General features: G+C 59.4%; 9 protein-coding genes across 9 annotated transcripts; 6 read left to right on the top strand and 3 right to left on the bottom strand.

The window, feature by feature from the left end:
• Positions 1 to 427: 427 nt before the first annotated feature.
• On the top strand, positions 428 to 1,435 carry G6M90_00g051010 (uncharacterized protein; the record flags this gene model as incomplete). The annotated part of the gene is made up of 3 exons (XM_014689713.1): positions 428 to 715; positions 777 to 1,254; positions 1,320 to 1,435. The coding sequence occupies 3 exons, from the start codon at positions 428 to 430 to the stop codon at positions 1,433 to 1,435; spliced, it is 882 nt and encodes a 293-aa protein (XP_014545199.1).
• A 260-nt stretch (positions 1,436 to 1,695) lies between these two features.
• Positions 1,696 to 2,937, bottom strand: G6M90_00g051000 (uncharacterized protein; the record flags this gene model as incomplete). The annotated part of the gene is made up of 1 exon (XM_014689712.1): positions 1,696 to 2,937. One exon carries the CDS (start codon positions 2,935 to 2,937, stop codon positions 1,696 to 1,698), a length of 1,242 nt encoding a protein of 413 aa, XP_014545198.1.
• Positions 2,938 to 3,472: 535 nt separating this feature from the next.
• On the top strand, positions 3,473 to 5,646 carry G6M90_00g050990 (uncharacterized protein; the record flags this gene model as incomplete). Its single annotated transcript, XM_014689711.2, has 4 exons — positions 3,473 to 4,563; positions 4,614 to 4,654; positions 4,711 to 4,947; positions 4,994 to 5,646. 4 exons carry the CDS (start codon positions 3,473 to 3,475, stop codon positions 5,644 to 5,646), a joined length of 2,022 nt encoding a protein of 673 aa, XP_014545197.2.
• A 302-nt stretch (positions 5,647 to 5,948) lies between these two features.
• On the top strand, positions 5,949 to 8,126 carry FGR27_0 (Filamentous growth regulator 27; the record flags this gene model as incomplete). The annotated part of the gene is made up of 2 exons (XM_066130499.1): positions 5,949 to 6,007; positions 6,119 to 8,126. The coding sequence occupies 2 exons, from the start codon at positions 5,949 to 5,951 to the stop codon at positions 8,124 to 8,126; spliced, it is 2,067 nt and encodes a 688-aa protein (XP_065986189.1).
• Positions 8,127 to 9,662: 1,536 nt separating this feature from the next.
• Positions 9,663 to 9,905, bottom strand: G6M90_00g050970 (uncharacterized protein; the record flags this gene model as incomplete). Its single annotated transcript, XM_066130498.1, has 1 exon — positions 9,663 to 9,905. The coding sequence occupies one exon, from the start codon at positions 9,903 to 9,905 to the stop codon at positions 9,663 to 9,665; it is 243 nt and encodes an 80-aa protein (XP_065986314.1).
• A 66-nt stretch (positions 9,906 to 9,971) lies between these two features.
• STL1_1 (Sugar transporter STL1) lies at positions 9,972 to 11,600 on the top strand (the record flags this gene model as incomplete). The annotated part of the gene is made up of 2 exons (XM_014689710.1): positions 9,972 to 10,176; positions 10,255 to 11,600. 2 exons carry the CDS (start codon positions 9,972 to 9,974, stop codon positions 11,598 to 11,600), a joined length of 1,551 nt encoding a protein of 516 aa, XP_014545196.1.
• A 534-nt stretch (positions 11,601 to 12,134) lies between these two features.
• Positions 12,135 to 12,752, top strand: G6M90_00g050950 (uncharacterized protein; the record flags this gene model as incomplete). Its single annotated transcript, XM_014689709.1, has 1 exon — positions 12,135 to 12,752. One exon carries the CDS (start codon positions 12,135 to 12,137, stop codon positions 12,750 to 12,752), a length of 618 nt encoding a protein of 205 aa, XP_014545195.1.
• Positions 12,753 to 13,078: 326 nt separating this feature from the next.
• Positions 13,079 to 18,787, bottom strand: G6M90_00g050940 (uncharacterized protein; the record flags this gene model as incomplete). The annotated part of the gene is made up of 3 exons (XM_014689708.2): positions 13,079 to 18,081; positions 18,152 to 18,505; positions 18,577 to 18,787. The coding sequence occupies 3 exons, from the start codon at positions 18,785 to 18,787 to the stop codon at positions 13,079 to 13,081; spliced, it is 5,568 nt and encodes a 1,855-aa protein (XP_014545194.2).
• A 1,285-nt stretch (positions 18,788 to 20,072) lies between these two features.
• Positions 20,073 to 21,709, top strand: G6M90_00g050930 (uncharacterized protein; the record flags this gene model as incomplete). The annotated part of the gene is made up of 2 exons (XM_014689707.1): positions 20,073 to 20,357; positions 20,435 to 21,709. 2 exons carry the CDS (start codon positions 20,073 to 20,075, stop codon positions 21,707 to 21,709), a joined length of 1,560 nt encoding a protein of 519 aa, XP_014545193.1.
• Between the last annotated feature and the right edge of the window lie 913 nt (positions 21,710 to 22,622).

Below are 22,622 nucleotides of genomic sequence, written 5' to 3'. Positions count from 1 at the left end.
ATCTCTAGCCACCGAGTACAGCACTGATAAGGTCTGCTGATAACGGATAACCAGTTTGCACCTGCGCATGGTGATTGGTTTCCACATGCCCAGCGCTGGAGATTGCGCTGCCCGAGCGCCGGCGATCATTGAGCATCATGTCCAATACTATCTCGACTGATAACTACCTAGGTACTCCGTACAGAGGCAAAAAGTAAAAGATACCCGGGTACCGCGCGCCATGCTACAGTACGGAGTAGCGTATACCTGTTGATAAGCGACGGTTGCGCCATGAAATGTCTCACCTGTAGACAATCACTTCATCTCATCTCTGCAACTCGGCAACTCTTAAAGAGAAAATGGAACTCGCCGCCTCCAGAGCAGCTCAAGCCTGCACCGCACACCTCCCCCTTCATTTTGCCTCGAGGCCGCTCCACGACGGCCCGCCATGTCTGCCATGACAATCCGCTCCCTCACACCCACCGAGGTGGTCTACGACGTGGGCGAAGCCGGCGCGCGCAAGGGGACCACGAGAGTAGACAAGGTCTTTTTCAGCGGCGTGTCGGCCGGCTGCTTGCTGGCATTTGCCTGCGGAACGGTGCTGAGCACCAACACGGCGCCGGCGTGGCAGGAGAGCGCCCCCGGCCTGATCCGGACCGTTGGCGCCGTCGTCTTTCCCTACGGCCTGTGCATGATTCTGCTCACGGGGGCAGACTTGTGTACGGGGTCCTTTATGGTGCGGCCGCCTTTTCCCCGGCCGTGATGGCGACGGATGACCGACTAACGGCCGTGTCCAGTTCACCACGGTTGCTGTTCTGCAGCGGCGTCTTTCCTGGTCCAGGATGCTGCTGCACTGGCTGGTGACGTTCCTGGGCAACCTTGCCGGGTCGCTGTTTGTGGTTGCCGTGATATTCGGCTACGGGGAGACGTTTTCGGCCGAGCCGTACCGGGCCGAGGTGGTGGCCTTTGCGACCAGGAAGCAGGTCTCGCCCGGGTTTGCCATGATTTTCCTGCGCGGCATCGGCTGCAACTGGCTCGTGTGTTTGGCGTGCTTCCTGGGGATGCAGGGGCGAGACGTGGCGAGCAAGGTCGTCGGGATCTGGTGGCCGACGTTTGCCTTTGTGTCGCTGGGGTTTGACCATGTGGTTGCAAACATGACGTTTATCCCCATGGCCATGTTCCTCGGGGCCCCGAACATTACGGTTGGCCTGTACGTCTGGAAGGGAATCGTACCCACGCTGTTGGGCAATGTCTTGGGCGGAGGGCTGTTTTGTGGTGTGTATTGAACTTGACGCTGTTCCTGGCTGTTGGGCATCCGACTGACATGATGATGACTCTAGGCATGTACTACTGGTACATGTACGCGCTGGACACGGCAGACTTGATACGGCAACGCGGCGAGACGGGCAAGGCAAACGGGTATAGCGTTGACGTGGAAGCCGGCGTGAATGCTTGAGCTAAGAGGGAGCTGATGTTTTAGTGTACATGACTATTGACCACATTCAGCCCAAGGACCGGTATCCATAAGACCAGATATTCCATTAGACCATGAAATCGATAGTTGGAATACTCAGCCGACGCCTCACTCATGGCGTTGCTTGTATTTCTTGACCCCTTTAATACATGGCGTGACAAATGGACAGCTACACACTTTGGCACCGTACGCCACACACACTGTGAAAAACATTACATCTGGTATGTTTCCATTCCCCCTAATTATCTCGGCCTCACCCAGACAGCCGTGGCCGGTTCAACCAGCCCCCGATGGTCGTCCTCGCCCGCCGGCGCCTCCAAGGTGATGGAGCTCACCATGCTGATTTTGGCGCCGTCAAAGCCGAGAACAAACACTTTGCCAGCCTCGCTATCCGTCATGGCCATGATGTGCTGCGGCAAGTCGCTGTGCGCCAATCTGACCTGCCACGGCGCGGGCTCAATGGCGTTGGCGATGCCGCCGCTCGTCGGCGTCTCCCAAATGTCGACGGCGGCGGTCCGCTTCAAGGTGCCGTCCCGGTTCAGCGCAAAGGCGCACACGTAGCCCCTGGTGCGGCTCTCGAGGCCCCTCGTAGACGCAAACAGGTACTCGGGGCCGGCGCCGCCAGGCGTGCCGGAGAGCCGGACCTCGTCGGCCCAGTAGTCGCGGGCGTTTTTCCCCTGTGGCAAGAGGCTCGCGGCCTGGACGTGACGCAGCGCGGCGACGGCACCCTGCGCGTCTCTCTGTATGCGAAAGACGTCGACGATGCTGCTGTGCTCCTGGACAACGTAGAGCACGTCCCCGTTGGGGTGCGGCCAGGCGTGTCGCGGGCCGTCGTCGTCCCTGGGCGCCGCGTGCCGCCGCTGGTCGTGAAGCACTCGCCGGCCCGTGCCGTCGACGGAAAACGTCCACGTGCAGTTTCTCCCAATGTCGGCGACGTAGAGCGTGCGGCCGTCGGGGCCGAGGTCGCAGCCGTGTGCCCCGTGGCGGAGTCCGCCGAAATCGCCGTGGGGGACGGCATCCGGCGCCTTCGGGGCGTCTGCCTCTTGGCCGCCGGCAAAGTCCAGTTCCTGCGCGAGGGGGCCTATCCCGCCGCCGTGCTCGACCCGAAAGACCTCGCCCGTCGGGCCGCCGACGCTGAAGATGTGCGAGCTGGAGGCGGTGACGTAGCCCGGCTTGTTCCGGACGGGCCGGGAGCCCAGCAACTCCAGCTGCTGCGTCGAGCCGTGGTTCCGATACGCGGCGACGCTACACGTCGGCTTCGTCCAGGCCGTTGTGTACAGGGTCCGCTGGTCCGGGGAGAGCGAGAGCCATGAGTGAGGGCCGGTGGCCTCGCTAATGCGGAGGACATGCAGTTGGTTCCCGTTTGGGTTGAAGCGCAGGGAAAAGATGTAGGGGAGGTTAAAGGTTCCGACATAAAAGTCTAGAGCGTCGCCTGCTCCTGTAGCATTGCCGAGGTTGGCGGGGTTTTCGGCGGCGCGCTGCATGATATCACGGAAGAGGAAATGCGGTCTGGAGATGCAACATGCAATCCTGTCAACCACGCCCTGGTGTTCACTGTTGCGTACACTGTTTCTCGGGCCAGGGGCACAAGGCACACAAATTGAAGCGACGTGTCAACCGTCGAGAATCAACTAGCCGTGGCTTTAATAAAGGCGCAGCAGAACGTATATCTGTGCATAAGACTGACAACCGCCCCGGACCTTGCGGAGGAACGGAGACGGCTTAAGTAGCCCCGTTCGGCAGCCCCAGCCAGTCAGGTGACGAGGACTAGACCCGGAATGGATAGGGTTTCGGGTGACGGGGACGGGACGGAGGCCCGATGCCAAGACATTGATCAATCTTCCGAGGCGGCTGCAGACTGGACTGCCAAACAGGGATGCAGATGCGCCTTGGCGGCAGGGGAACACGGCCTGCATCCTGTGCTCGTCGGGACTCGGGACTTTGGCGGCTATAAAGGCACAGTGGCTGGCCAACTTGGCCCATCGGGTCATTGATTCTCTCACCGGATGTTCCACCGCCATGTCTTTGCCCGCCGAGTCAAAAATAGACGTCCTCATCATCGGGGCCGGCCCGGCAGGGCTGATGATGGCGACATGGCTGGCCAGGTGCGGCGTCGGCGCGCGCATCGTAGACAAGCGCGGCACCAAAATATTCAACGGCCAGGCAGACGGCCTGCAGTGCCGGACGCTCGAGATCTTCGACTCCCTGGGCTTCGCGCACCGCGCGTGGCGCGAGTCCAACCACCTGCTGGAGATATGCCTGTGGAATCCCGACGAGCACGGCCGCATCCGCCGGAGCGCCCGCATCCCCGACACGATCCCCGGCATCAGCCGATTCCAGCAGGTGGTGCTGCACCAGGGCCGCATCGAGCGGTTTCTCCTCGACGCCGTGGAGGAGGCGGGCAGCGACATCCGGGTCGAGAGGGGCGTCGCGCCCACCAGCATCGACATTGACGAGTCGCGGGTGGACGACGACGACGCTCACCCCGTCACCGTCCGGCTGCGCCGTCTTTCGGAGGAGGAGGCGACGCCGGAACAGGCCGCGGGCTCTGGCGACGACGGCCCACCGGTCCAGGACGGCCTCTTCCGCAGCAACCTGGCCCCCCGGGACGACGCCGACCGCCTCCTGACCGCCGCGGCGGCCGGCACCGAGGAAGTCGTCCACGCCAGGTACGTGGTGGGCGCGGACGGCGCGCACTCGTGGACGCGGCGCCAGATTGGGCTCGAGCTCGAGGGCGACTCGACCGACTACATCTGGGGCGTCTTGGACATGGTGCCCATTACCGACTTTCCGGATATACGCATGCGCTGCGCCATCCACTCGGCCGACGCGGGCAGCATCATGGTCATTCCCCGCGAGAACAAGCTGGTCCGGCTCTACATCCAGCTCACGACGACGGAGAGGGTCGGAGACGAGGCGGCCAGGGCAGACCGGTCCAAGCTGAGTCCGCGGGTGATTCTGGAGGCGGCGCAGCGCATCATGGCGCCATACACCATCTCCTACCGCAAGCTGGACTGGTGGACGGCGTATCAAATCGGCCAGCGGGTCGGCACCTCCTTTGCCGTCCACGACCGCGTGTTTCTGGCTGGAGATGCGGTGCATACACACAGGTATAAACGTGCCGCGCAGTCTCCGTGTGTCCAAGGCTAACACGACGCAGCCCCAAGGCAGGCCAGGGCATGAACGTCAGCATGCAAGATTGTAAGTGCTACGACAATTCTTTTCTACGGGAATATTGGCTCACGCCACGTGCGCAGCTTTCAATCTCGGATGGAAAATGGCCAGCGTCGTCAAGGGCCAGGCACACAGGTGCATCCTCAAAACCTACGAGTCTGAGCGGCGCCAGATTGCACAGGACCTCATCGCATTCGACCACAAGTTTTCAAGACTCTTTTCGGGACGGCCGGCGAGGGACGTCATGGACACGGAGGGCATCAGCATGCAAGAGTTTAAAACCGCCTTTGAAAAGGGCCACATGTTTGCCAGCGGCATAGGTGCGTCAGGCTCTACGATACAACCACCCCGGCTAACAGATGACAGCCGTCGACTACGGCAGCAGCGTCGTGGTGGCCAAGGACGACGGACACGGCAGAGTCGTCTCCGACCAGTCCGCCGCTCCCCACGTCCCTGTCGGGAGGCGAATCCCCAGCGTCAAGGTGCTGAACCAGGCCGACGCCCGGCCGTGGCACCTGCACGAGCTGCTGCCGAGCAACGGGCGCTGGCGCGTTCTCCTTTTCCCCGGCGACGTCACCAGGGACGAGCAGCGGCAACGGCTCGCCCGCGTCGCCGCTGCGTTTGACGACGAGGCGTCCTTCCTCCGCAGGCACACGCCCGTCGGGGGGCGGTGCGACGACGTCTTCGAGGTCCTCACCATACACCGCGCGCCGCGAACACAAGTCACCATTTTCGACTTTCCCCCCGTCCTGCGACCGTATGACGAAACCGACGGCTGGAGCTATGACAGGATCTTTGTAGACGATGTTTCGTATCACGAAGGCCACGGGGAGATGTACCGGGCATTTGGCATCGCGCCGGCCGGCTGCCTCATGATTGTCCGGCCGGACCAGCATGTATCGTATGTCGGGCCGCTGGATGACCCCGCGGCGGTGAATGACTTTTTCGCCCGTTTCATGACGGATCAATCCCGCCGTGGCAGTGTAGATAGCAAGACCCCGATGCCAGCCAAGTGTTGACCTAGGCAAGCGAAGAGATCTCATGTGGAAGCCTTGGTGCTGTAAATTATCCCTCCGGGGGCCCTGCCGGGGGCCGCCTGCGGCGAGCTGTGGCCTGCGGCCGGCGTTGACTATGTGTTCATCGGAAGTTGGCTCAGCCGGATCGGATGTTCGTCATCGGAACCCCACATTTCCCCCGCATATATCATCCGTTCGGCCTGTTGGGGTCAGCATGTCTTCGACCCGAATATATTCTCCAGCGACAAAAGTTCCGAGTCTTGCACAAAGACGAGAGACGTTGACAACTGGCCCCACCGCCAGAAATGAAGCCTCAAGGACAGCAAGACCGGCTGCAGCAGAGATGCTCCAGGGCATGTGACACGTAAGACCATCCTTTCACTGTTGGGACGCGGCAGCCAGTCAAGATTGCGTGCCCGCTCCCATTTTTAAAAAAAGAAAAATACAACAACTGGCCCTGACAAGACCCCCCCAGATGCAAGAAGCGCAAGGAGCGATGTGATGGCCGCCAGCCGTGTGGTCGGTGCAACGAGCGCGGAGTAGAGGACAAATGTCGTTTCGACACGGACCACGGCGTCCGACGGCGCCGCGCGCGGCATCTAGGCACGGTGAAGCAGTCGGCGGCGGCGACGGCGCTGGATGCCGAGGGAGTCGTGTGTTCGCCCCAGTCTGCAAACACGGCCTGGGAGCAGCAGTCGTCGGTGGCCGGGTTGCACCAGTCCCGGCTCGTCAGAGACAAGAGGGGCAGGTTTATATTCCTGGGCGACTCGGCAAACCTGTCGCTGCTCCGCGTCGTGCGCGACGTCGCCAGGACGTGCCACGGGGAGTCGAGATTCGTGGCCGATCCGCTGCGCGCCGGCTTCGTCGAGGCCTCGACAGACGACAGCGGCAGCTGGATGGACGCGGCGGGATGCGAGCCGGCCCCGGCCGTGTCTGCCCAAGAGGCCGAGTCCCTGGTGGACATGTTTGAGAGGGCAACGTCCGGGCTGGTAGACTCTGTCGACACGGCCGAGCTGCGGACGCGCCTGGCCGCGGCGCTGCATCACAAGTCGGCGCTGCCGGCGCAGGAGCGCATCGTGCCGTACCTGGTCGTGGCCATTGGCGCCCAGTCGTCGCCGCAGCTCGGCCACCATGCCGAGGGCTTCTTCCGTCGCGGCCGGTATCTCGCCGCGCGCCACCTGACGGACGACGCCAGCATCATGACGGTCCAGGCGTACGTGCTCATCACCATCTACCTGCTGTCGGCGTCGCGCCGGAACACGGCCTCAATGCATCTGAGATTCGCCATCGGGTCCCTGTACGCGCTCGGGATACACAGAAAGGCCGTCGCGCTGCGGTTCACCAAAAAGGAGGCTCTGCTGCGGGAGAAGCTGTGGACGACGGTCCGCATCCTCGACCTGTTCCTGAGCGCCTCGCTCGGCCGGCCGGTGGCTACGACCGAGACCCGAAACACGCGGCGCCAAGACGAATACTCGGCGTGGAACGACCTGTGTGCGATTCTCGAAGACGTCCTGACCCAGGTCTACGAGCGGCGGTCCATCACGGCAGAGGTGGTCGACAAGATTGGACAGCACCAGAGGGAATGGGCAGACGGGCACACCAGGGCCCAGGCGACGGCGCAACCGGCGACGGCAGCACCGGACATTGGCACCCTCCACATGAAGCAAATGTACTACTGGACCATCATGCTGCTCACGCGGCCGTTCCTGATCGAGCGAGTCGTGGCCCACGTCCACCAGACGCCAAACAACAACCTCGGGCGCTGTGCGCTGCCGGACCTGTCCGTGTCCAAGACGCTCGTGTACGCCTGCGTCAACTCGGCCATCAAGACCATCCGCCTGCTCGAGCCCCTGGCGCGGCGTGCAGACGTCCCAGCCCGGCTGCCGCTGCTCGTCGACGCCGCGTTCCACTCTGCCCTGACTGTCGGGCTGGCCCATTTTGGCGACTTGCACCTCGTTTTCCCGCTGGCGAAGCATCTCGACCTGGCGCACTCGATTCTGTCCGCGTTTTCCGACGACCCCGTCGCTTCGCGCAACGCCGCCATTGTCTCGTTTCTCATGGAGGTGTGCCAGCTTCACATTGAAAGGCGACACGCGGCCAACATGGACCTCGAGTGCGAGGCCATTGGGAAGCTGTTTGGCCAGATTGACCACCCCCGCGAGCAGACGGACCCGGGCCGGCCAGAGGATGCTGGAGAAGCCGGCCCGTACGATGGCGGTTTCCCCGACACGCACGCGTCCCCGGGTAACTTGCCCCTCGACGGACTGCCCGACGGCCAGTTACCAAACGCAATCGGGGGTTCGGCGTCTGTCTATGCGGGTTCTGGTGTCTCGCAGTCGCCGCCGCAGATGATTCCGGGTTTGGACCCGTTCGGGCCGGTGCCGACGGCTCTTGATGGTTCACTCGCCGGTGACCCGCAGCTGTTTTGGCTCGACTTTGAAAAGGACGTTTCTTCCCTATTTACAATCATTGGTCCGACTTGAATCTGGGGATTTCTCGCAAGCGTTGACGGCGTCGGCGGCATACACCTGCTGAGTGGGTGGTTGTGAGCCAGCCATGTATACTACATGTAGTTTGTTTATAAATGTAGCGGGCTGCCGCTTTTCTAAATTCTGCTTCAAATAGTCTAATCAAACCAGAGAATTAGCTGCCACGTCGATCCATCTGTGATATAACCTGCTTGCTTGATTTGGTAACATGCAAACAGCTCACTTTCAAATACATGCATTAGAGTTGCTTCTCAATCCCATCTAGTATCCAGGAACTCGCATGAAATGGGCGACGGAAAGCAGTAAAAGTTTCCACTGTATGAACCCAAAATATATTCCAACTCACCTGGAACCCTGGTAATGAACATGATGGTAGAGCAGCCAGTGCTGACACAAGACAACCAGCAACACTCTTCAATCACATTCCATTCATTGCGTCTCCTACTTTCTCAGCCCATCCAGCACCACTGCCTTCGCCACGGCCATCGGGGACTACCGAAATCCATTCGCGCCAGGCAAGAGGCGCCACGAGTGGTATGCCTCGAATGCAGGTTGATTGTGCATAATATAGTTGACAGCTCAGCCAGTGAGGTTGCGGCATGACAAATATGTTTACAATGGCCCTGCCTACAACCCCCTGCACATAGATCGTGGTGGGCCGAAAGTCCTGTTCGGTGATGTGCCGTCTCCGTAAGCTGTCCGTTGTGAGTTCCAGCCGCGCCTAATGGTGTCTGACAGAGAATGAGGCACACAAAATAGTATCAAGTCAGCAGAGAGGGGATGGACTTGCCCTGCAGCGGGCCTCTTCCTGCGTGTCAAGTTGGTCTGCTCTTCCGGGCTGTGTCCCTTCTGAGATGTCTCTGGAGCTACACCACTCGAACGACCTGGACACGCCTTTATCAAGGGCCATGCTTTACAAAAGGGTCGGTAATACCGATATTTGTTGGCGGGTGACTCCGTGGTAAAGGAGCAGCTTTGTTGGCGCTCGGGGGCCCTGCAACACCTCGGGGCTGTCGGAAGTTTTTGCCCAGGGTTGTGTGCCTGTCCGAGCCGTGGCGTCACGAGGGACCGGCCGATTGGCTTCGAACAAGACACGTCCGAGTGAGACGGACATTGGAGACGTCGTGGCGTTGGAGAAGCAGACATCTTGATACCAGCAACCAACAGAGGGAATGAGCGCAATAAATGCGGATACCAAACGTCCGAGCGAATCCAGAAACCTGCAAACATCCACAAAGCTCTCCGAGTTTCATACTACTCTATTGTCAGTCCCGTAGTACAGTTACGTCAGCTCAGCGCAGGTGGACGGGACGGGGAGACGGGGGAACAGGAAACACGATCAACATGCAACCAGGGGGACACGAATCTGGACCATCCACATGCAGCATCAGTCACCCCCAACGCAACAATGCATGCGACGCTGCGGGGACGTCGCAATCGTGGGGAAAGGAACTTGCACACTCCACAGGCTCGCTGTCGAGTAACACTCAGCGACAACAGAGCCGTAGGAAACAACCCGACATGAATCGGCTAGTCGATCATTCTTGCGTCGTCGACTGCTCTCAGACGCTTCGCTTGTTGGCGGTCCACCTTGAAGCTCAGAACCAGGACGCGGCGCCCGCCGAGGGCCGGCACAGCTGGGATTGTTGTCAGAGACTCGAGTTGCGGAGGCTTTGAAATCTGGCGGATCAGCCCGTCTTGCGGAGAGACGATGGAGGCGAGGGGATGTCTGTTCAGAAGGCCAACTGCTTGGTTACCACGATGTGACGCCATAATGTATATATAATGCAATCCCATCCCCATCAAAACTGCGAATGCTAACCGCCGCGGCAAGACCCAATGGCTCCCCATCTCGGCCTACGCGGCTCCTCTCTGAGTCGGGCCATCATCTGGCTTGTTGTTTGCCCGGCATTCTTTTGCTACGGATACAACCTGAGTGTTGCGGGCGGGTTGTTGACGCTCGACTCGTTTGTAAAGACGTTTCCCCAGCTGGACACCATCAACACCGTGGGGGATGAGCAGCATGACAACGCCACCATCCAGGGTATACTTTTCCTCTCTCGCGCCCACGCAAACCCTCTGAAAAAAAGGCAAACGTGACAAGAATAACACTCGGCGGCAGGAACTGTCGTCGCCCTCTTCACCGTCGGTGGCGTGTTCGGGTCGCTGTCCTGCATATACCTCGGGGACAAGCTGGGCCGCCGACGCGTCATATTCCTGGCCTCCGGCATCACCGTGGCCGGCGCCGCACTCATGGCCTCGTCGTTCAGCCTGGCCCAGCTGGTCGTCGCAAGAGTGGTTCTGGGCGTCGGCACCGGCGGATATCTGGCCACGGTGCCGGTGTGGCAGTCGGAAATGTCCAAGCCGGCCAGGCGCGGCGCCCACGTCGTCACGGACGGCATCTTCCTCGGCGCCGGCGCCTCGGCGGCCCTGTGGATCGACCTTGGCTTCTACTTTGTCAAGACGAGCTCCATCTCCTGGCGCTTCCCCCTCGGCGTCCAGGCGGCCCTTTTGCTGGCAATGATGGTCTTTGTCTGCGTCCTCCCAGAGTCGCCCCGGTGGCTGGTCAAGCAGGGCCGGCAGGGCGAGGCAAGGCAGGTCCTCGCGGCGCTCAACGACACGGCCCCGGACGACGACCGCATCACCCAGGATATTCGCGACATTGAGCTCTCCCTGTCCGTCTGCGGCACGCTGTCCTGGAAGGCGATGCTCAGCAACGGGCCCCAGCGCATGTTGCACCGGACCGTGCTGGCGGCCGCGGGACAAATGTTTCAGCAAATGTGCGGCATCAACCTCATCTCCATGTACGCCACCACCATCTTTGAGCAGTATCTCGGGCTGAGCCCGGTCAAGTCGCGCATTCTCGCCGCCGCCATGTGCCTGACGCAGCCCTTTGGCGGCTCCCTCGCCTTCTTCACCATTGACCGGCTGGGACGGCGCGTCCTCATGCTGTCGAGCGCGGCGGGCATGGCCGTGTGCATGGCCGTTTTGTCGGGAACCATGTCGGCAGGGGGAAGCACGGGGGCCCTGGTCGTGGCCGTCGTCTGCCTCTTCGTCTTCCAGTTCATCTTCACCGTTGGATACGCGGGCCTGACCTTTCTCTACGCCACCGAAGTCGCCCCGTTGCAGCTCCGGGCGGCCATCAGCGCCGTGTCGACGGCCGCCGTCTGGATCTTCAACTTTTTGCTGGCCGAGGTGACGCCCATCGGGTTCAACACCATCGGCTACCGGTACTACATTGTGTTTGCCGTCCTCAACGCGGCCATTGTGCCGAGTGTGTACTTTTTCTTCCCCGAAACCAGCGGCCGGTCCTTGGAGGAGATTGACGAAATCTTCTTCAGGTCCAAGAGCATTTGGGATCCGCCCAGAGTCGCACAGTCACTGCCTCGCACGCACGCCGGCGGTGAAGAATCAGAAGAGTCGGCATCATCATCATCCGATGTCAAGGCAAGGGCGGAGCATACATGATGCGCAAATTGGCTTTGCGTAAATGGAAAGGCTACGTGTAAAGGCAAGGATTGCAAAATCATGCTCTATTCCGATGTTCTTGATTGTTCTCGGGAAAAGAGGAAAATGCGGATGGGTTTTCATCCACACGCGTGGACGTTTGTCATCACGTGATCGCGTGAGACCTCAACAGCAGGTCGGTAGTGCCAGATGCAAGTTGTCGGGATGGACTTGTGATGTAACACGAAAAAAGAAGGCATCTTGTAACTGGGAGTGGCGAATGGATTGGCTCAGATCGGACCAGATTAGCTTTGCCGGCCTACTCCGTACTGTTACATTGGGATTGCCCTCAAAGTTTGTAGAACCCGGGTGAAATGCAGCTTGCTTACTGTCATCCCAGATTCTTCTCTTTTTTTTTCCACCAATAATCAACTTGTCCTTTCAGTACAGAGTACCCAGCCTGCATGATCTCAACTATAAAAACGGAGTCTCGGCTCCAGCGATGGAGAGGATGTCAGACACTCTTCCCATCACCACCCAGCAAACCCGTCCACCATGCTTGTAAACACAATTCTTGTTGCGCTTTCTGCTGCCTCTCTCGCACTGGCGGGGACCCCCGTCGAGAGCGGAAACTGGGTGGAAGATCACCCCGACTACTCTCAGCAGCAGTGCGCGGGCGGCAGAGTAAACGGCAACACCTTTTCCATTCCCAAATCTCCCAATGGCGACACCAGCGGATCCGGATGCTCCAATGGTCACCTTCGCGCCGAGCGCAGATACAAGGACGACTACTCTTCCGGGGTTCACCAGTTTGGAGGCGAGTTCAAGATCAACTCCATGTCTGGCTCGCGCATTTCCATCAAGCAGACCTTCAATGGCAACAGCGGCCCATACTTCATCATGGGTGTCGAGCAAGGCGGCCGGCTATACAATGTCGAGGGGGGCAAGACCATCGCCGACGGCGTCGCCAAGGTTGGCGCGACGGTCCGCATCAACACGGTGCACAATGCCAACAACCACCGCTTCAGCGTCTATGTCAATGGCAAGGAAATGTTGCGCGACGAGAACGCGCCAGGCGGCAGCTTCTACGACAAGATTGGCGCGTACGCGACCAACAGCGGTACGGGGGATCTGAGCATCACCTGGAACGACGTCCAGTTCTGGCACAAGTGAGGGACGGGGTGTATGCATGCTGCCGAAATAGTAGTTTAGGCCAACAAGCCGTTTTCTTGGTATTCACCATGTACATTGCATAGAAACGAGACGCGGGATCAATCATTATCAACACACAAGGTCACACTCTTGGAACTGAAATTTAAAACGCAAAGCTGATGAATTGTCTACACTAACATTTACATACAAGTAGAAAGAAAAAAAATAAAAAGAAACAATTATGTATCTTTTGAAATACTTTCAACCCACTCGGGGCTGTGTTTATAAACCATATGAAAAACCAATATTATGATGCCTCATGACCAAGATATGCAAAAACCCCTTCTCTAGTAGCATCCTTCCCAAGAACTGCAGTGGTTGGACGTGTCGATGTACTTGTTGGCGGCCACGCAAGCAGAGTACTGCTTCTTGCACTTGAGCTGCGTAAGAAGGCCGAGCGTGCGACGGTGAGGCCCCTCGTTGGCGGTCGGGGCGACAAAGTCATCCTCAAAGGCAGACTCGGAGCGCTTCAATCCGTGGCAGCTCCAGAGGCTGGTCTTGGTGCACTGGTCGTACTGTTCCTTGCAGGCCTCGGCGCAAGCGTTGGGAACCTCTGGGTGCGGGAAGATCGGGCACTTGCTGGTATCCGCGTCGTTGTAAAGCTTGAAGGGCGCGGCGGCAAACTGACTCTTGTCGTCGTTGCAGCTGACAATGGGCAGCGGGACGCCGCAGATGGAGCCAGTGTCCTTGCAGATGTTGGTCGGCTTGGGGGGGCAGACGGTGGGCGGTGGTGTCGGCGGGTTGGTCGCCGTCGGCTCGCAAGGAGTGACGATGGTGGTGACGGACACGGTCGGTGGCTTGCAGTCGCTCTTGTCGCACTTGCCGAGGACGCACTTGAGACAGGAGAGCTCGATGGACTTGCAGAACTCGACGTACTTGAAGCAGCCGATGGCGCCGGTGAGACCGGCCTTCTTGAAGCAGGAAGCCCACTGCAGCTTGCACACGGCGGCCGACTTGATGCAGCCAAGCTTGTCGTGCCAGTCTGGCACCGGGGGAGCGCACCAGTCTCCAATCTGGTACTCGCAGTCCGGAGTCGTAGTGGCGGTGGTTGTGCAGAGCGTCGTGGTGCTGAAGCCCGTGGTTGGTGTAGTTGGCGTCGATGTAATCGGGACCGGTGTAGTTGGGGTGGTTACTGGGACCGTGGAGACAGGAGTAGTAGTCTCTGGAACCGTAGTAGCGGGAATGGTAGGGATCGTGGTGACGGGAGTTGTAGTCTCAGGAACCGTGGTGACAGGAGTCGAGGACTCGGGCACAGTTGTGACGGGGGTCGACGACTCGGGGACCGAGGTGACGGGAGTGGAAGACTCGGGCACAGTCGTGACAGGAGTGGAAGACTCGGGCACAGTCGTGACAGGAGTGGAAGACTCGGGCACAGTCGTGACAGGAGTGGAAGACTCGGGCACAGTCGTGACAGGAGTGGAAGACTCGGGCACAGTCGTGACGGGAGTGGTAGGAGTAGGAGTGCACTGGCTACCAGTAAAGGTGCTCGTGCATGTGACCGGTCCAGTTGGAATAGGTCCGGTGGGACTAGGTCCGGTTGGCTGTCCAGGGGTAGTAGGCACGGGAGTACACTGGCTACCAGTAAATACACTTGTGCATGTGGTCGGGACAGGGCCAGTCGTCTGGGGCACCGTGGTAGCGGGAGTTGAAGACTCAGGGACGGTAGTAACGGGAGTCGATGACTCGGGAACTGAAGTCGCGGGAGTTGAAGACTCAGGGACCGTGGTAACGGGAGTCGACGACCCGGGAACAGAGGTAGCAGGAGTGGTAGTAGGAGCAGGAGTACACTGGGTACCAGTGAAGGTGCTTGTGCAAGTAGCCGGGCCCGTGGGAACAGGTCCGCTGGACTGACCAGGCATGGTAGCAGAAGGTGTGCACTGGCTACCGGTGAATACGCTTGTACACGTGGTAGGAACAGGGCCGGTAGTCTCTGGCACCGTGGTAGCGGGAGTAGACGATGCAGGAACCGTGGTAACGGGAGTTGACGACTCGGGAACCGAGGTAGCAGGAGTCGATGACTCGGGAACCGTGGACACGGGACCTGTGGAAGTAGGTGTGCACTGAGTACCAGTAAAGGTGCTTGTGCAAGTGGCCGGGCCCGTGGGAACAGGTCCGGTAGACTCACCAGGCAAGGTAGCAGAAGGTACACACTGGCTACCAGTGAATACGCTTGTACACGTGGTAGGAACAGGACCGGTGGTCTCTGGTACCGTGGTAGCAGGAGTGGACGATGCGGGAACCGTGGTGGCGGGAGTTGAAGACTCGGGGACCGTGGACACGGGACCTGTGGGAGTAGGCGTGCACTGGGTACCAGTCAATGTGCTTGTGCAAGTGGCTGGGCCCGTGGGAACAGGTCCAGTAGACTCGCCAGGCATGGTAGCAGAAGGTGTGCACTGGCTACCAGTTATGACAGTTGTGCATGTAGTGACAGGCGAGGTAGTGGGAACTGGACCAGTGGTCTCGGGCGTGGTAGACTGGCCAGGCGTGGTGGTAGGAACCGGGCCTGTAGACTGGTTAGGAGTGGTCGTGGGAGCCGGACCAGTGGTCTCAGGTGTGGTTGACTGTCCAGGCGTGGTCGTGGGTTTAGGAGGACACTGGCTACCAGTCAATGTGCTGGTACACGTGATAATCGTGGCAGGGCCCGTGGGAACAGGTCCGGTAGACTCGCCAGGCATGGTGGGAGCGGGTGTGCACTGGCTACCAGTCAACACGGTTGTACATGTCGTCACAGGCGTGGTGGTAGGAACCGGGCCTGTAGACTGGTTGGGAGTGGTCGTGGGAGCCGGACCAGTGGTCTCAGGTGTGGTGGACTGTCCAGGTGTGGTGGTAGGTGTGGGAGGACATTGGCTACCAGTCAAAGTCTTTGTGCATGTAATGATGCTAGGAGCCGGGCCGGTAGGATTAGGTCCAGTGGACTGGCCAGGAGCTGTAGGGACAGGTCCACAGTCGCTACCAGTTACGACGGTTGTGCAAATAGTAGGCGTGGTAGTAGGAACTGGGCCAGTAGTCTGGGGTCCGGTAGTCTCAGGAGGACCAGTGGTTTCTGGGCCAGTAGTCTCGGGAGGACCAGTAGTCTCAGGACCGGTAGTCTCGGGAGGACCAGTAGTCTCAGGACCGGTAGTCTCGGGAGGACCAGTAGTCTCAGGACCGGTAGTCTCGGGAGGACCAGTAGTCTCAGGACCGGTAGTCTCGGGAGGACCAGTAGTCTCAGGACCGGTAGTCTCGGGGGGACCAGTGGTCTCAGGGCCAGTAGTCTCAGGAGGACCAGTGGTCTCAGGGCCAGTGGTCTCGGGGGGACCAGTAGTCTCAGGGCCAGTGGTCTCGGGAGGACCAGTAGTCTCAGGGCCGGTAGTCTCTGGCGTTGTGGTAGGAACAGGGCCAGTAGTCTCAGGGGGACCAGTGGTTTCTGGACCAGTAGTCTCGGGAGGACCAGTAGTCTCAGGGCCAGTAGTCTCGGGAGGGCCGGTGGTTTCTGGGCCAGTGGTCTCGGGAGGACCAGTAGTCTCAGGGCCGGTAGTCTCTGGTGTTGTGGTGGGAGCAGGGCCGGTAGTCGAGGGTCCAGTAGACTGGTTGGGCGTGGTAGTAGGAGCAGGTGGGCACTGGCTGCCAGTCAATGTCTTGGTGCAGGTAATAACCGTGCTGGTAAGAGCTGGGCCTGTAGGAGCCGGGCCCGACGGGGAAGATCCCATTCCAGTAGACTGGCCAGGCGCGGTAGTGGGAGCAGGTCCGCAGTCGCTGCCAGTTAGCACAGTTGTGCAAGTAGCAGGCGTGGTGGTAGGGACAGGGCCAGTAGTCTGGGGACCAGTAGGGACGGGGCCAGTAGTCTCAGGGCCAGAGGGCTGCGGGCCGGTGGTCTCGGGGCCAGAGGGTTGCGGGCCAGTGGTCTCGGGGCCGGAAGGCTGCGGGCCGGTGGTCTCGGGGCCGGAAGGCTGAGGGCCGGTAGTCTCAGGGCCGGAAGGCTGGGGACCGGTGGTTTCAGGGCCGGAAGGCTGGGGGCCGGTAGTCTGGGGACCAGTAGTCTGGGGGCCAGTAGGGACGGGGCCAGTAGTCTCAGGGCCGGAGGGCTGAGGACCAGTAGTCTCAGGGCCGGAAGGCTGGGGGCCGGTAGTCTCAGGGCCAGAGGGCTGAGGGCCGGTAGTCTCAGGGCCGGAAGGCTGAGGACCGGTAGTCTCAGGACCGGAAGGCTGAGGTCCAGTGGTCTCAGGGCCCGAAGGCTGAGGGCCGGTAGTCTGGGGACCAGTAGGGACAGGGCCAGTGGTCTCAGGGCCGGAAGGCTGAGGACCAGTAGTCTCGGGGCCGGAGGGCTGAGGTCCAGTGGTCTCAGGTCCGGAAGGCTGAGGACCAGTGGTCTCGGGGCCGGAGGGCTGAGGACCAGTAGTCTCGGGACCGGAGGGCTGAGGACCAGTAGTCTCAGGGCCGGAAGGCTGGGGACCAGTAGTTTCAGGGCCGGAGGGCTGAGGTCCAGTGGTCTCAGGGCCAGAAGGCTGAGGACCAGTGGTCTCGGGGCCAGAAGGCTGAGGGCCAGTGGTCTCGGGACCGGTAGGCACAGGACCAGTTCCGGTAGGAGCAGGCGGGCAATCGCTACCAGTCAACGTCTTTGTGCATGTGACCACGCCGCTGGGAAGAACTGGGCCAGAGGTGTAGGGGCCAGTTGACTGGTTAGGAGCTGTAGTGGCAGCAGGTCCACAGTCACTGCCGGTCACGACGGTTGTGCAAGTAGCTGGCGTAGTGGTGGGAACCGGGCCAGTCGAAGCTGGGCCAGTGGTCTCAGGGCCGGAGGACTGGGGACCGGTAGAGGCTGGGCCGCTGGACTCTGGTCCAGTCGAACCCGGACCAGTCGAGCCAGGACCAGTCGAACCCGGACCGCTAGACTCGGGACCCGATGAAGCAGGCCCGGTAGGCACAGGCCCAGTGGAAGACGGCGTCACGGTGACAGTGACAGTAGGCGGGGCAGAGCACTCAGACGGAACACCTGTTCCGGGAAGAGTAGGTACACCGGAATTGCTGGAAGCGGGCACGCTTGATCCGGGAGCGCCGGACGAGCCTGGGGCGGACGATGCTGCAGATGTGCCAGGGCCGGCGGTAGAGGCAGGCGGTGCGACCGAAGTAGAAATGGGGGGCGGCACGGGGATGCAAGGCTCCGTAGAAATGAGCACCTTGGCCTCGTACACGGTCAAACGACCGCGGCCGCCGCAAGATACAGAGCTGTCTCCGTGGCAAGGGATGTTGCACTGCGAGGCATCGACAGCCTGGGTGGCCGGGTTCAGGAAAGAGCCGCACCAGCATTCACCTGATGTAGAATGTTAGCACGTGAGATAGAAAAGATGTTTTTAAGCTTGTTTCGAACGATGGGGCCCTACCTCCAAACTCGGTTCCGGCATAGGCAAATCCGTTGGCCTTGCAGGCAGCGATACATGACGAGGGTGTGATGGAAGCCGAGTCGACGTTGACGGGCCAGGACAGGGTCCTTCCCTTGTTCGTGTCGTCAGTGTAGCAGCCAATAGCCTTGTAATCATCACCAGAGACCTCCTCGGGCTTCTTGGGGTAGGTCTTGTCCTCCCAGACGGACAGCGTCGAGTCTCCTCCACACTTTTGAGCGTTGTTTCCACTGCAGGGATACGAGCATGAGCCCTCGTCTGCGGGCGAGCCGCCCAGGGTGTTGCCACAGAAGCAGATGCCATAGTACTTGAGGCCAGCGTATCGGAAACCATTTCCTAGTGCAAAACATGTAAGCGTTTCGTGCCTGTGACACGAACTGTCGGGGAAGCATAGAGGCCAAACACACCCTTACAGACGGCACCGCACTTCTCAACCGTCATCTGGCCCTGATCTTGGTTCGATCGCATGATGAGAGCCGAGGGGCTGCCATCTTTGACACAGCCAACGTATTCAAGCGTTTTGCATTCCTGGCCGCAAGGGGGCACCTCAATGTTGTGTGCCAAAGCCACATTGGCGAAGCCAGCGGCTAGCGCGGCCACGATCAGAGACCGCACCATGGCGAACTATCTAATGAAACGAATGTAGCAAGGTTCGGGGGGGGGATGGAAGCGAGAGGAATGTGCCGTGTTGGCAAATGTGAATTATACAGATGAGTTTCCGACAACCAGAACGCAACGACAAGGGAATATATATATATGCTGGAAAAGCACGGCGAAAAGGCTTGTTTGCATGCTATCTTTTCTTCTAGTCGAAAATAGCGGCCATGAAGTCATCGCACAGACTCGAGCTGCACAATCTCAGCTCAGTCCATCGACGCCGAGGACGGTGAGCTCATGGCGCTGGACCAGGATGCCGTCGATGCGGTGGGTGTGACTGGCTCCATGTTTACCATCATGTTGCCAAATTGGGCGTCGAGCAGCCCGCCCTGGGAGCCGATGCCTGCGCAAAGTCTAAATCCAAGGAAACAAAGCCCGCGATCGCTTCAAGCCGATTATCCTAGGGCGCTCTCGCAGCAACGCATGGCCAGGCCTGAAACACTAGGTAAGATTGGAAGGATGGCAAGGGCTGGGCCATCGCTCGTGACCGGGCGCCCGCGATCTGGTGTCGATGGCAGATCCCGGTCCCGAGCTGCAAATATAGCTTCGCTGTGCGCCACCGAACTGCTCTCGGGCGCCCGTTCCTGGGCCGATTAAGGTTCGCGAGTGGGCCGACCTGCAGAAATATCCGATGTCCCGAACGCTTGGACGTCCAGGCATGGTAAGGAACAGGAAAAACCGCCAGCTAGTGCGAACGCCTGTTCCTGGCTAGTCGAGCGAACGGCTCCACGAACCTGACACGGATCTCTTAGCGCACTTGGCACAGTCTTGATCAATCTGCCCGTCAGTCCTACCACTGTTTTATCCTCAGCTTGTGCTCGGCGCATCCGACCGTGCCTTGTGCTCCTTGATGGAGTTGCCATGGCCAGATTTCTATCGCCCGAATCCCTAGCCCAGACGAAAAGTCTCACCATGGCCTGCGTGCAACTCTGTCCGCTGCGAAGCCCAGTTTCATCCAGTATATACAATCCCTTCGGGACGAACAACGGAGACGAACCAAACGAGGGGATGAATCGCGGGTGTTTGATACATGTCTGCAGATGGGAATTTGCTGTGGAATGCGTCTGGTCCGGGCATTTATAAAATGATCCTGTGTCGAGTCGTCCAAAAAAAAAATTAAGAATAAAAATAAAAATTAAAAAAAGGGCAACACAAGGCGTGTGAAGTTGTCAACACAGCCCTCGAGCCCAGGAGTCCCAAGTCCATTGTATAATTCACGCAGAATACGACCTCCTGCGTCACCCTAATGCGGCCATTGGTTCTCACCCTGGTCCTTGGACTGGCCTCGGCCGCCGTCCAAGGAAACTTTCAGCCGCCCAATAGTGGCATTCTCCAAGAGAGAACGCTGGGCCTTGACGAAATCCTTGGAGATATTTCTTCCGGCGGGCTCCTAGGCCTCAAGGCCCAAAAGATTGCCTTCTTGTGCAAGTTGGTGGATAAGGCGGAGAGCATTGCCGGGTTTGTTGGCGGCCTGAAGCTTGAGAGCCACTTGAAGAAGAAGCTCGAGTTTTTCCTCAAGGACAAGTGCAAGGTGAGTCCCTTTTCCATGACGCAAATATCAACTCGAGGCCGGGAGCTAAAGTGTGTGATGCGTCCGCAAAAACACAGAAAACCACTCAGACTCAGCCACCACCATCAACTTCTGTGCCGCCGCCCGAATCCCAAACTTCCCCTTCAACGACTTCTTCTCCTCCAGAGACATCATCACCAAGCACACCTCCCCCAGAAACAAAGACGACTCCCCCAGAGACAAAAACGACTCCTCCAGAAACAAAGCCGACTCCTCCAGAGACAAAGACGACTCCTCCAGAGACAAAGACGACTCCTCCAGAGACAAAGACGAGCCCTCCTCCGGAAACAACACCACCCAAGGAGACCACCCCCACCCCGGAAACGACGCCTCCCAAAGAAACTTCTCCCCCGGCACCACCTACAGAAACTACCCCTACCCCGGAAACAACGCCTCCCAAGGAAACTCCTCCCCCCCCGGCTACAACTCCCGAGACAGAGACGAGCCCTCCTCCGGGAACAACACCGCCTGAAGAGACATCTCCCCCAACACCACCCAAGGAGACCACACCCGCTACCCCGGGAACGCCTCCCAAGGAAACCTCTCCTCCTCCAGGAACTACACCTCCCAACGAGACCACCCCGGGAACAACACCTCCCAACGAGACATCTCCTCCTCCGGATACGACGCCTCCCAAAGGCCCAGAGAGCAGCTTCATCACCAAGACAACACCCAATAACAGCCCTCCCCCGGTCACGTTGCCGCCACCCACACCAACCACTGCACCGCCGATCACACCGACCATCACAGAATGCATCGACGTCACCACTGCCATTCCCCCATGCGCCACCGGCTGCTTCTCCTCGGCTGGCTCCCAGGTCGGATGCAGTGATAAGGACTTTGGGTGCTTCTGCAAGCCCGGCTCGCAGGAACAGTTGTCCATGCTTGTGCAACAATGTGTCTCGACTGCCTGTCCGCCCGAGTCTGCCACGTCTGTCAGCATGGGCGTCAGCTCAGTGTGCTCCTGCTTCCCCAACCCGCCCGTTCCAACAAACACCGGAGTGCCTCCCACACCGTGTACTCCGGGAAGCGGCGACGATTGCACCCAGACCAAGCCTCAGCCCGAGCCCACTACCCCGGGTGTCCCTCCAGGTTGTACTGGCGGTGAAGGCGACTGCAGTGCAAGTCCACCCAAACCAGGTGTCACGACGACCCCGTCGCAAGGAATGCCGTGCCCCATTGTAAATGGCACCGGAATCGACTGTACGAGACCGACTTCGCCTCCAGTCGTTACGGCTGCAGCAGACAGGTTCAGTTTCGGCCTTGGTGGGTGCGTCCTGGGAGGCGCTGCGTGGCTCGCTCTGGCTCTGTAGAGGCTGCCGGACATGTCATCCGAGTCCTGGAGACTTGTGTAATTAATTCCACAGTATACCACGTGTTTTTTTCCCTTTTTGCTAGTTGCCACATAGAGGCTTGTCGAAGCCAAAATAATAGAATCACTTATTCTCGCGATTCAACCCTGGCTATGTCCCAGGAATCCGCCCAAGGCACGCAAAGGACATGATTTGTGAGCTGCGGCAATACATCTGTGCACTCGAACTGGCCGGGCCGTGTGGAGCCTGCAGTGGGCAGATTGTAGCACAAGTTTGAAACAATAAATGCCCGGTTTGTAGCCGTCGGCAGTGTTTGTTGCTGTGTTGGTAGTTGTGGCGGTTTTTCCTTTCGTCACGCAGCTCAGCTGCCCAAGTTACATGGACTGGGCTAGCATGTTTTTTTTCTGCCGATCACTGTCGTAGCTGTTTTGGATTTGCCCCTCGGCAGAGGCAACGGATGCCGGGGACAAGGGGTCACTGGTAGCTTTTTGAGTGCCTTGCCATGAACTTGGCTAGCGTAAGTTGGTTGTTGCCGCTTGCTTGCTCACATGAGGCCGTCCCCAAGTAGTATCTGATTTGGTCAAGACATGTCATCAGCAGCTCATTGATAAAAAGGTGGCTGAAGCTACTCACGCGCAAATGTATCATAACCCGCGTGAATCGTGAAAGCCCGTCCGCTGCAGGCGACCCCCGGAGGGCAAAATGAATGAAGGATGTGAGAAATTTGATGGCTATTACAGCTAGCCTTGTAGCAGCTTCGATTAACCCGGCCAAAAAACTCAAGCTTTCAATTGAGCGTAGCGGCAGCCCAAGCGGTCAGAATGTAGTGGCTTCAAAACGCCCAGATTTGGCGGCCTTGAAGCATTGAAGGCTTGGTTCCAGTACCAGCAGTAGTCTGACGGGCCGAGGTCAA

Source organism: Metarhizium brunneum, chromosome 2 (genome assembly GCF_013426205.1).
Source record: "Metarhizium brunneum chromosome 2, complete sequence".
Taxonomy (NCBI): Eukaryota; Fungi; Ascomycota; class Sordariomycetes; order Hypocreales; family Clavicipitaceae; genus Metarhizium; species Metarhizium brunneum.
The sequence above is the reverse complement of the archived record's forward strand: the minus strand, read 5'-3'. Positions and strand labels throughout refer to the sequence as shown.